Below are 12,817 nucleotides of genomic sequence, written 5' to 3'. Positions count from 1 at the left end.
TTTCCCACCTCACCTTGGTAAAGCCAATCCTGATTCCCAAGAAGCTTTGTCCCATGCAGACACAGTTCTGGCATTTAAATGTCATTTTCAACACAGCCGAAACAAAACCCCTTCCTGAGATGCAAATCCAGGAAATCCAGGGAAGCACAAAGGGAGCGGAGAGATGAGCGCTGAGACCACAGGATGCCATTCTCCTCCTCAAACAGTATTTAAGCAGTCCTAGAAAGGTAGTATAATACCTCTGACAACACACGCTGCTGCTCTCTCCATAACCCAGCAGCATTCCAGGAAGGGAAAAGCCCAGAAAACCGCAGGCTTGGAAGGCACAATTTAAAATCTTATTCTTGTACTGTGCAAAGGTCCTTCCCATTAAAGAAGGTAGTGAAATTTTATCACAGCTATTGCTATTCATAAATCTTATATCTATTTTAATTCAATCTGGTTCTAGCCTCTGAGATGCTGCACCACAATTTGATTACTACAACCATACTTTTTAACTGCTGTCAGAAGAGACAGTGCCTTATATAAACATCTGCCAGAACACATGCCTGCTTTCTATAGCACCAGCTTTAAATCACCCTATGGTGATGAATCTTTATCTGACGCTAATACTTTTTAACTTCATAAGGACAATTAAAATGAATTGTAGCTAAATGCACACATAACAAATCAATTTAATTCCTTGGTACATAGTAGCATACTTTGCAGATCTTCAAAACTTACTTTCAAGTATCATCATATTCAGAGTTTAAGTGTAAGAGAAGCATGGCAGCACGGCTCAAACACACCCGGAGCGTGTCACAGGGCCACAAAGCCCTCTGGGGAGTACGGTCAGAACAGGACTGCTGGCTGATCTCTGGGAGGGCAGGGGCACAACCCGGCCCAGCGTCAGTGGAGCATCTCCACAAGGCAGGAGCGGGCTCCAGTGAGGGGCTCAGGTAACGCAGACACCGGAGGGAGTACAGAGAGTGGGAAGTGAATGGCACACACCCTCGAGCCACAGTTAATCAAACCAGATCCACGTTAATTGAACCCACACAAGGCCATAAAAACACTTTTTAATGTGAGTGAGATCCCTGGAATCACCAGACAAAGCTCCAGCCCCCAAACGGAGATGACAGCACGGCGCTGACATCCCACCCTGTCTGCGCCCAGGCTGCGGGGTTCCTGCCCCATTTCTGCTGGGTGCCAGAGCCCCACGAGCCTGCGAAACGCCCCTCGGCAGCAGCACCCTGGCCACCCCCCGCTGCACCCCCACAAAGCAACGCATGCGGGCTCCCACCAGAGGATACGCAGGGGCCTCTGGCGTCCAGCCACCTCTCCGAGGTGCTGCCTTAGTGCAGCGTGAACGGCTGAAGTAACAAAACACATTCTGAAGCATTTTCCATGAAGCAGCAATCAAGCCTCATCTCTCTTCATCGCTGTACAGCGACCATCGCGCTCTGACCTCCAGTGCAGCACCTCACCAGTCCCTCTGCACAGGCTCTGTCCAGCACAGGCAGCACCTGAACCACTGAACCTCCTGAACACAGGGATGCTTTAACACCACCCTCCCTACACCAAGGTGTTTAGGATTCCAATGAGGATCACTGACTCAGCTCAGGGACAAAGCCCTTAAATAAATAAATACCAAAAAAAAATATTTTTTCCACACTAAGATTTTAATCCTGGATTAATTATTTTAGACATTTTCCATATTAATTAAAGCAGTATTGCTTCTTTCTTAAGTTCTTTATCTGCTTTCTTTGAGGAAAGCCATTTAATACTGGAGATTGTGGAAAACATTTGTTCGTGATTATCCAGACATACAGTCAAACAAGACTGAAACAAGAGCAGCATGCAAAAATGTATTTAAGGACTATCATCCCAAAATGCTGCTAAAAGCTATTAACCAGTACGTGTTAATTGCCACAGCATTCATATTAATTTTCACTTCAGGCCCGACATTGTGGAATATTTCCCTTGATACATTTTAAACAAAGTTTAATTTAAGGAACTGCTTCTATCAACACTTATGAAAATTAACAGCCAAGCAATTAGCACTCATGAATTATCCCTTCCCCCACACTTTCTACAGCATCCTTTTTAAAACAGACGCTACCAGAGAAATTGTTGGGTTTTAACCCATTACCAGAGTCAGCCACAAGAAGCCCTGTAACACTACACAGAGGTACCGTTCCTCCCAAAGGCATTTTTAGCATCTGTCCAGCCCAAAATCACACCGACCTGTTCGTATTTACCTTGTCTCCAGGAGCCAGGTAAACCAACACACACCCTCTGAGGTCAGAAAAGCCAGACTTCTCTACATCTTCATTTTCACTGAGCAGCCATGGTTACAGCCAGCCTGATCTTCCCAACTTGGGAAAAGCCAGTGATTTGGTCCAATAAACTACCAAAGTCTGATTCTGCACACCCTGTGAGCAGCCATTCACACACCTGCAGTTACCTATAAAATAGATAATTTCATCACATGCAGATGAAGGAAATCAATTTGGCCACTGATTTCTTAAGCCATCAAGTACAGTTGTATATGAATGACATCATCAACAACTGACCTGAATCCTCGAGCTGATTAGGATGCTGCCATTGCACTCACACTCCACAAGCCATATTCTCTACTATTTTGATAATTAACTGATCAGAACAAGAAGAAATTAGAGTGCTTTAAAATTTTATTATTTCATAAAATTGCAGAAGTGGTTATGAAACAGACACTAAATCTGGCAGCAAACACCTGCAGGACAGGAGTGTCTGAACAAACCCGCTCGGCTGGCGCTATGGATGCGGCACTCTCACTCTGAACAGATTCCTTTAAACAAGGCATCAGATGGAGGGGGGCAGGACACTCAGAGGATGGGTTTATTAGATTTCAGGCTGGTCAGGGAGCTGAATTCCTGGCGAGTTAAAGCGACTCAGAAGGCAGTGAGCACACACACACAGACACACACAGACACACACACAGACACACACACACACAGAGCTTCCCTGCAGCCCGCCAGGCTCTCCTCGGGCTCTGCCGCTGAACCACAACACGTGTGTTACCCAGCAGGCTGAAACCCGCCTTCCAGAACTCCATATAGAGATGTAAACCACAGGCCTAGTTAGAATCCCAAAGATTTCAGAGCCAGTGGGATCCCTGGAGTAAATGCATAATTAAGTAGGGTTTTTTTAACACTTGTTTAATTAGGCCCCTAGCCCCTCCCCATCCCCCCTGCCTCTCCCCAATTATGCACCATTTCCCCAAGAGATATGCAGCTCTGTTAATTATGTAAATAAGTCATGCACTATTCCCTGAAATAATTGTATTTATGTGAAAAATACTGCTCATCTATTATCAATAAAAATAAATATGAGACCTACAACATTTCATTAAAGATAATTTTAAAAATGTGGATGTTTTCTGGTTTACATTAACATCTGCAAACAACAAAGTGAAGTAAAATAACTCACTACTGAACTATAATGGTCCTACTAGATGTCAGATGGTGGAGGCAGTGGTTAAAAATAAACAATGCTTGTGGAAGTGCAGAGAATAAGTTTTATCAGTGTTCTACTGACAAACTTACTAGAGTGATATAAAAAACATTGTTAAAATGAATATGGAGATGATAATGTAACAAAATGCCAATTCAGTTACTCTGGAGAGTGAAAAAGGGATTTTGATTTCTAGATCCCAACTGAGCTCGTTAGTACTGTACCCTGCAGATCCCAACTGGGGACACTGAGGTATTTCCCTAACAGCTCAAACTATTACATGCAGTGCAGTTTCCTTCAAGTGCATCAGACACCCTCTAATGTATTAGGCTTTCAAATATAAAAATTAAGATGTTCATTACGGTGGAACTATAAATCCTGTTAAATACAGTAAAACATAGTTTGATTATCTAAGTGGGAAGGAAACACATTTAAGTTCCTCAAGTTTCTGAGAAAAAAATCTAGCAGGTAGCCTGGGACACCACTGAACTCCAATGAATTTCTCTTAATAAAGAATTATTTATTTCCTTTTTCCTTCCTCTGTGCATGGCTGCTGGAAGTGCCTTTACAGGTTGCCAAGCTGAGATTTGGTGACATAAGGACAGCAAACTTGCAGATTAGAAGAAAGGCATCTTGGTGGTGTCAGCACCAGAGTGCTGCGACCATCTATTATCCAGGCCAGAATTTTTAAAAAACTGAGTAAGCACTAATTATCATTACTTTACACTTCCTATGTAGTAGTAGAGGATACATTTGCTATGTGGGCTTGACAGCTTAAGCTACTGTTTCACAAAGACTCTGAACACTCCTAGACATGCTAGTGGAACTGCATATCTGACTTTCCACTTTAAGAATACTTAACAGAATATGAAATTCTTCCATCACAATGGTAATGAAGCTCAAACTCCTTACTCCCACAGGAGACTCCACAAACAAATCCAGCAGAAAACAGATCTGCACAGTATTTATAATTATTTGGGAACAATATGACATTGATCCGTCACATCAATGTTTGGAGTTCAGTTTCTGGGGTTTGTGACAAAGAAAAACAGTTGACAACACAAAGTAACTAAGCTGCACACAAGGAAAGGCAGTTACCCTCAGCTCTGAGCAGTATCAGATGTGAGCTCTTGAAATGAATGCAGTCAAGGAATGAATCTGACCTACCAGGTTTGGCACGAATCTCCTCCATGCATCACATCTGTCACACCAAGGAGTCCTTGTGCAGTACCACATCCTTCAGTCCTTCCCCAACACCCCCCAGCACTGACACATCGATGCTCCAGTTTCCCACCCTCAAAACTGACAGGGGATTTCCCACTCTCATTGGAGCATTTTGAGGATAAAGACAGCAGAAACCACAGAACACCCACCAAGTGCTGGGATGGCTGGGCAGAACTGATTTACTTTGTTTTAAATGCCAAATAACCAATCATTTCTACAAAGTCTCACCCCCAACCCTACAGAGAATGTCCAAGGACCCTGCCACACTAAATCCTTCCCTAACCAACCTGCTGGAGTAAACAGCAAAAGGAGGTGTGCCTGATGGTGAGACATGATTTCCTACTGAAAATGGGAGGGATGGTTCTGCTGGACCCGGAACTGTTACATGTAAGACTGAAAGCAGCAGGTTTCTAAATAACCACTTTAGAGTAACTGATGGCCTATTAAAAAGCTTAATTAATGCTTGAACAAGTAAATAGATGCACTCAAGAAGCCTAAAGCCCATCCTCTTCAGCTCAGGGACCACCTGGATGTGAGAGAACAGCACCCATCCACTTACCTTGCCATCAAATTTGGAGTACTCGTTGAAGGGGTTGTTCAGCTGCAGGGGACACTGCTCCAGCCGCACAGACAGTATCGACTGCTTCCCAGAACATGGAGATTTGACTCTGAAATTCTTTTTTTCAAATAGTGAGCTCAGCTCCTCTGCTGTAGATCAGAAAAGAGATGGGAGTCATTATAGTGAGATGTGTACAGAGGCTCCTGGTTACCATGGTGTGAGAGGGAGAACAGAACCAAATACAGAAGCCAACAAGCGCTTTAGGGGGGCAGAATTCAGCACCACGCTCCTGCCACCCAAAGACATGAAAACACAAGAAGGCTGAACGAGCCTCTGTTTACACTGAGAAAAAGAGGAATTTTCCCATATGGAGACTGGAAATGATCACTGCCAGATCCACTGGAGTCATCAGGAAAATCAAGATTCAATGACAGAGTGTCCCCTGGTCTTTCTCCTTGCCCACCTTCTGCTGAACAGGAAACGCTGTTTATTGTTCTGCTGCACAAAGAACTGGTTACACATCCACAGCGTGCCACACAGCAGCACTTCAAACTCAGCTTGTAACACAGGATATTACACTGTTTTACAGGACAACATTATGCTACCCCATTACTATGATAATGTCGCTGTGCTGTCAGCAGTCTGCTCAGGACTACATCTGATCCAAAGGAGTGAATTGTTTGGATTTAGTTCTCCTGATAGACTGGATAAGGTTTCCTCTCAAAAAAATACGAAACCTCAAAACACCATTCCAGATAATAAATACCCCAACTTTCTAAAAACAAAGGTGGCAAGAGTTAGAGAGCTCTTTGTGTAGTCTGTGAAGGTGCAGAAAAGCCTCCCACAAGCAGCTCATTTCACAGGGAGAGACTGCACACCTGAGTTTCTAGCAACAACAGCACTCTCCATTTACAGCATGCTTCAAAAAGGAAATTAAAATCAGGGCTTCTTGTGTTAGAAGGACACTAAAATCAGGACAGAGCCTGGGGTGTGTTAGCATACTTGCACCAATGGGTCTCATCTGCAAGAAACTGCGACGGAATCTGGACAAGTTTTTCCCACATCTGCTCTAGGAAGGAAGAACCCTGAACTCCATCAATCACGAGCTGAGAGCCAGCGCCAGCTCTCCCAGCCCGGCTCTGCTCTGCTCCACATTCGTCCTTTGGATTCTCTCTCATCTCCAACATTTCCAGGCTGCTTCTCCAGGGAAATGAAGCCGCCTCCAAGGCAGAAGGACTTGGGGCTCAAGCTGCAGGGAGTTGGTTAATTTCTTAAAGTGCAAAATTAAAACTTGTCAAATTATAACTAGTCAAAAGCTCAGTTTATTTTTATCAGCAGATTGCCTGGAAATTCAGACAGTTGGCAAAAGTGCTGAATACTGGCACTACGAGATACCCAACAGTCTTGTGAGAGGCTGTGATTAACCAAAAAAGCCTGATTAAATCCTTTCTAAATGTGGCAACTTAAGCTCCATTAGGTTTCTGTTTTTCAAGCTTATCTCTGTTTAAAAACCCCAAACTCAATTACAATTATGCTAGAGTATTACCCTCAACTGGTATTTCTTGGGCATTTGGAAAGTACTGTGCCCTTTGGAACTCAATAAAAGGGTTTATTGCTCCAAGTGAAAAAGCTAGTCTTACCTTCTACCTAAGCTCTGTCTCTAGGGAAATGTTCAGATGATTTGTTTATCCTTCTCTTTGTTGGGATGCAAAAAGAGGATCTCAGGAATTCTTCTGCATTCATTAGTGTGACATCTGTTTTGCTCTGAGTTTTGTACAGCTTTTACTCAAGTCAAATCTCACACCAGTGAAGCTTTTAAGTAATAATAAATTCAGTAAGGTTGTAAATTCAGCTGGATGAGACAGTTGTCTTTTCACAGAAAGGGCTGTAATTTCAGAAAAATTCAACTAATTAATGAAGAGGAACCCAAAACCTTCTAAAAAAGGCAAAAAGCTGGAAGATGATAGATCTTCCATTGACTGTTTTATCAAATAGCTCCCGAGAGACTTGGGCTGAGATACCTCCAATTAAAAACATTCCAAAAATATTTTCACCTTGCAGGGAAAAAAGTCTCATATTTTTACACTGAGTTGCTTTAAGGGTGCATTTATTTTTCACCTGTTGTGGTTTCCTTAGCTACACGAGCTATTTTATAGGGGCCACACAAGGCTTTTCAAAGATTCCCTCCATACACTGTTAGTTAACATTTTACCTTCGTTCATTTCAGACCATCTCAGATGTAACCACAACGCTTCATTTCCTGCTTTCACCTGAAAATACCCAGCATTTTACAACAGAGCCACCTGGGTGGGTGTATCCACGCCTGGCTCAGAGGCCCCCAGGCTGCTCCGCAGCGTTCCACTGGGGAAACAGCGATGCCCCGAGGGGTGACGTGAACTGGTGACACCGCAGACCAAACCCCCAGCTTGTCCCACTGCTGCCAGCCAGGCACCTACCCCTGCTGTACCCTAACCAACTCCAAACACATGGAGATTTCCTGTCCAGGCCAAATCCTGCTGCCACCTCACCCTTCAAACTCAGTCCACTGGAGGAGAGCAGCTCAGCTGGTCACAGAATGACCCGTGCCTCACTCCCCTTTATCCTGGCTAGTTTACTTTAATTTAGGTAGCAGTAATTAAGCATGGGCATCAGGAGAACCCAACTGCCAGATGAACCTCAGCTAAGCACCGTCAGAAGATGGCAGTCAACTGCCTCCCCCATGAGAGCAGCTATTTCAATCATCACTGCCTTCGCAGGGATGCTGGGGTCACGCTGAACTCGAGGAAAGATCAGACAAAGCCTTGCACACACACCCCTGACATGACAAAGAGGGGTACAGTTGGTACCCCTGAGGGCTCCTCTTTGTCCTGGCCTCTTCCTACTGTGCTGTTCTTCATGCAAATCCGTGAGGAGCACACAGCTCAGTGACTAAGCAGAGAAGGAAAATCAGCTCTGCCAATAAGAGATGCTGAGTGCCTGGAGTTTTTATGTAACTCCCTTATTTTCTATTTAAATTTCTTCCTCAGCAGGGAGGGACCGATCCCTTCACCTGCAGCCCTGGCACAGTCGTGCTGCTGGTCAGGAGGTGATGGCCATCTTCAGGGCAGCAGGCAAGAGGCTGAACCCCGTCCTGGTGCAGCCCAGGTGGGTGAACACCCCCCAGAGCAGCCCTGCAGGAGGCTGGAGCCCGGCGCGAGGCAGCGGGAGGAAAGGCAAACGGCCAGGGATAAGGAAGGCAAGGAGAGAATTGCATCATCATCGGTCCAACACTATAAAATATTGAGCAAAGAGAGTTGGAGGTTATGGTAGATTAAACTTTAAAACCTACAGCTCTGCTTACAGAAGGAGAAAGGCAAAACCACTTTAGAATGTGCTAATAGAGGTATCAAACACAGCTGAAGAGCATCCTAGGGATTAGTGCAACCGTGTGGCTCCTGTGAGCAGCTTTGCTCACTCCTCCACCAAAAAAGAAGATACTATAGAGCTGGAGAAGGTTCTGCAAGTGACAGCCAGGAAGATACAAGGATTTAGGGGAAAAAGGAGATTACACAGGGACCTCATTAAGATATGCACAAATTTTGAAAGAAGTAGGCATGACAGACCATACAAAGGATTGAATGTGTGTCAAATGCAACGGGAATAGATACCAGCTTGAGCTATAAAAATGAGAGAATTGAAACAGATTTTTCATTTCATATATTGCAATTTAAACCATGTAGAGCATCCAGTCAGAAATACTTAATTATGCAGTTAAACTAAAAAAAAACCCAGAATAGCATATTTTGTGGGAACTCAGGGCTGCCTGTTTTTCCAAAGGCTACAGAAGCCAAGGCAGCACTTGTTATGTTTGAGCAGGCATATATACACATTATTCCTTAAGATGTTCCTGGAAAAGCAGCACAAAAGCATTCTGCAGAAGGAACTGCTCTGAAATTCCTCATCCCATTGGGCAAACCAGGCACCACTGGGAAGAGCTGGAACACGGTACGGCCCATGGCCGAAGCCATCCTGCACTTGCCAACCACCCAGCCCTGAGCGGGACACGAGCTGGTGCTCGTGCTCCTCACAGCAGCACCAGCAGCTGGGCTCACGCTGTGCCCCACTCCCCAAAACAGAGCCTGAGCAGAGATGCCCCAGGACCACAGAGCACACAAACACTGTGACCATGCCTTACACCCCAGTCAGTTCAGACCCCCAGACCAGGCTGCCAGTGTTCTGCATTCATTCCTCAGCCCTCAGCAGTAATTTGGAACAGCCCAGTTGTAGCCAAAACCAACCGAGAGGCCGGTGGCACATCACCCCCCAGTAACACCCAACTGGGAGCAGAAGGCCAACACCATCCTGGGGTTTCCTCTGCGCTTTGACAGCCTAAGTGAAAGCTGCAAACAGAGCGCTGTACCCATCAAAAGCAGGCATGAAACCAGTAGGAAAATAGAAGATCTTTTCTCTTTACCTGAGCAAGAAGTGTTTCTGTCTTTCCACTGAACGTTTTTGCATTTTATTTGATTTTGTCTCTCTTTCCGCAGACGTTCCAGTCTCTGAGCTTGAAAAGAAATATTATAACTATAAGTTTGTCAATGAAAGTTTACTATAAACAAAGACATAATTAACTACCTTTATATGAATAAAGATGTTTTATACTGCATATGTAGGAGAAAAAGTCATAAAATTTTAAAGGTGGCACCCCTGAAAAGCAAATACCAACAAAAACATGAAAATGTTCTTGATTTATAATTGAAATTAGAGGATATAAAACATTAATAGAGATCATAAAGATAGTATTAACATGGAAGAGAATAATAAAATGTGAAAACTTCTGTGATTAATATGACATTTCATTATATAAATCATTAATAACGGTCTTAAAGGAATTTTAATGCACAAATGAACTGAAGTGAATATTACATTACAGGAATAAAATTACTGTTATGAATTACTCTACCCGTTTCAAAAATTAAAGATAAATGAACTCAGACTAGACTATTAAAGTTTTAAATATAAAATCCTTTATCTAAAAATCATGAAAATTATAAAATGTCAAAGCTATATAAATTAGCATAGCTTTTTCTTCAGTGTGCTGAAACAGTTTATAGGTAGTAAAATAAATGATTTGTATCTTCACAACATTAGTCAAAGCCCAAAATGAATACAGTATTTCTTTACATGTATTTTGACTCCATCTTCAGAATATGGTTTGGAAAAAGCCACAGAGTTTCAATAGCAAAGAACCTGCAGCCAGGGTGCCAGACAAACACCCTGAACCACCTCTGTGTGAGCAGAGATCTCTGCCAGGGACCCACCACCCCAACCCAGCAGGAGCCGCCCAAGACAGTGACCAGGAGAAATAAAGGATGGAACAAAGTGTCCACTCAAAGTGAGCCCAAGGATTGGGCCAGAAAGGGGGACTACATGTTGATCACCAAAGGAAACAATTTCCAGGCCATATCAGCAATTGTGATGTATTGAGACCATTCATTAACTCAAAGGGGTTTGGAGAAGAGATTCTAAAATGCTAAATTGCTCTCACAATTTTTAGGTACAATTTGAGCTCCATGAGACATTTCACCAATTAGAAAAGGGTTAATAAATATTTTCTATCCCTCCTATTATTATTCTTTCACATTTAGGCTCTGAACTGCATTGTGGACAGAGAGGTGATTTTTTTTGGTCCCCAAAGCTCACAATCTGGGACCTGATTAAAAAATAAAATACTTTGAGGCTTAAGAGCTGTAACAAGCAGGTTAAGGTACAACCAGGGGCTTTAATGCCTATTTCCTATTTACATCAGCACATGCCTGTATCCTCCATGAATCTTAATCTCCACGAACCAAGAGATGCATCTCTGCCTGCAAGCTGAAAAGGTAGGTAAGACACTCCTATTTCCTGAAAGAAAAGCTTTCCCCCCCCCTCTAGCTCAAGATTACCTTCCAAATCCCTCGTTTCCCAATTCATATGCAAACAATAAGGAAAAGCCTAGCAGAGGAGTAAGATCAAGGCATGTTTGCTATTTTCACCTTTGTCAAAACAAACCTACTAAAGCAGTCACCATCTTCCCTGACTCATCTGTTCTCCCATCTACAGCTGATCACAACTGGCCATTTACTGTGGGACTGTATTACAGCAACTCCAAATTCAAGGGAATTATCAGTAGGTATTAGGAGTGTGAATTATTTAAGGCTCATTCCCACAAGAGGCATGCTGGTTTGAAAGCTTTCTTTGTGAAAAATGTCACTGACCAAACGTAGCTCTTGGTTCCATTAACCATCAGTAACTAGAGGAGCCTTTGTCACGTGGCTGGGACTTTGCTGCTGTGCCCACACACCCACCATCCACACAGCCCTGCCTCTGCGTCGCTTTAACCCTCTGCATATGGCAGAGGCAGCAGCCAGGAGATGCAGCCCCGAGCCAGAGCCCACCCAGGACCCACCTACCTCCTGCAGAACAGGGAGAATTGAGGGGCAGACACCCCTGCGCTGTCCCCAGGCGTGGGGTGCAGTACCCTGTCCTACTCACCCCCCCAAGTCCCTTCACACACGAAGGGCATGGCTTTGACCCCAGCATGCACACCAATTCATTTCCATGTCTGCATTCCCACAGAACCCCCTAAGAACCAACACTTCAGCAGCCTCAACAGAGAGGTGTGGAGCCTGCTACTGTAACATGTTATTTTTACACCTTATGAGAAGGATACCAGCCTGGTAAAGTACATCACAATAAACCAGCCTTGCAGAGGATAATAGAGAGCTCTATTCCATCCAAAAACAACGGCTGCAGACAGCACAAGCAGAAATAATTTTATTTAGCAGAGTATAAACCTGAGGAGAATACAGAAGAGCTTGCATGTTAAAAGAAGTCTGCCAGTATTATTTGTTGATACACAACATTTACACAGAATTACTACATCTCTTTCCACACCAAAAACCATTGCCTGCTTTACAAAGAACAAACATTCCCACTCCTGCTGAATCTACTCAGGTAGTAATGGATTAAGCAAAAAAGAAATGTCCTTATATTTGCCTATTTTAGGAGAAAAAATGCAGATTTCACAGATAATGAAGTTTTTATTTAACTTACTAGAGTTGTGAACACTTTGTTCCATACCTGTATGTATCTGTTTTCTACCATCAAGAACTCAGGTAAGTTCTTGTGTAATGCAGAGGTATTTATACTAAACAGAGTTAACTTTCATTTACTGCTCTTCTTTTCCAGAAGGGCTCAGAGCTGAGCAACTTCATTCTTTGAGGGCTTTTCCCTGTCCCACACTCTGCCAAACCACAGCCTGGTTGCCTGAGAGCTGCTTTGGGGTCCTGGTGGCACCGGTACACCCAGTGGAAGATGGAAGATGGAGAGAGGGAAAACACTGGTCCCACAGTGGGCCGAGTGCCCCACCACCAGTCTAGAACGTGTCACCAACTGGCAGTCAGGACCTCAGGCACAGGGCTAAGCAGCCCCGTGCTGTGCACTCAGTCCCAGTGATATCTTCATCTTATTTCCAATCTAACTCTGTTACAAGAGAGCAGTGCCCTGGCTTTTCCACAGCTTTTCACCTCTTGTTATTTC

At 43.8% G+C, this 12,817-nt stretch overlaps 1 protein-coding gene across 1 annotated transcript in view; it reads right to left on the bottom strand.

The window, feature by feature from the left end:
• MAPKAP1 (MAPK associated protein 1) overlaps window positions 1–12,817 on the bottom strand; it is an 82,326-nt gene that overhangs the window by 68,338 nt on the left and 1,171 nt on the right. The window contains exons 2-3 of the mRNA XM_084272619.1: window positions 9,711–9,800; window positions 5,258–5,406 (exon numbers count right to left, since the gene is read on the bottom strand). Coding sequence (XP_084128745.1) covers window positions 5,258–5,406; window positions 9,711–9,800 — 239 coding nt within the window. The remainder of the gene's footprint in view (window positions 1–5,257; window positions 5,407–9,710; window positions 9,801–12,817) is intronic.

Source organism: Gallinula chloropus, assembly GCF_964237585.1.
Source record: "Gallinula chloropus genome assembly, chromosome: 18".
In the NCBI taxonomy this organism is placed as follows: Eukaryota; Metazoa; Chordata; class Aves; order Gruiformes; family Rallidae; genus Gallinula; species Gallinula chloropus.
The sequence above is the reverse complement of the archived record's forward strand: the minus strand, read 5'-3'. Positions and strand labels throughout refer to the sequence as shown.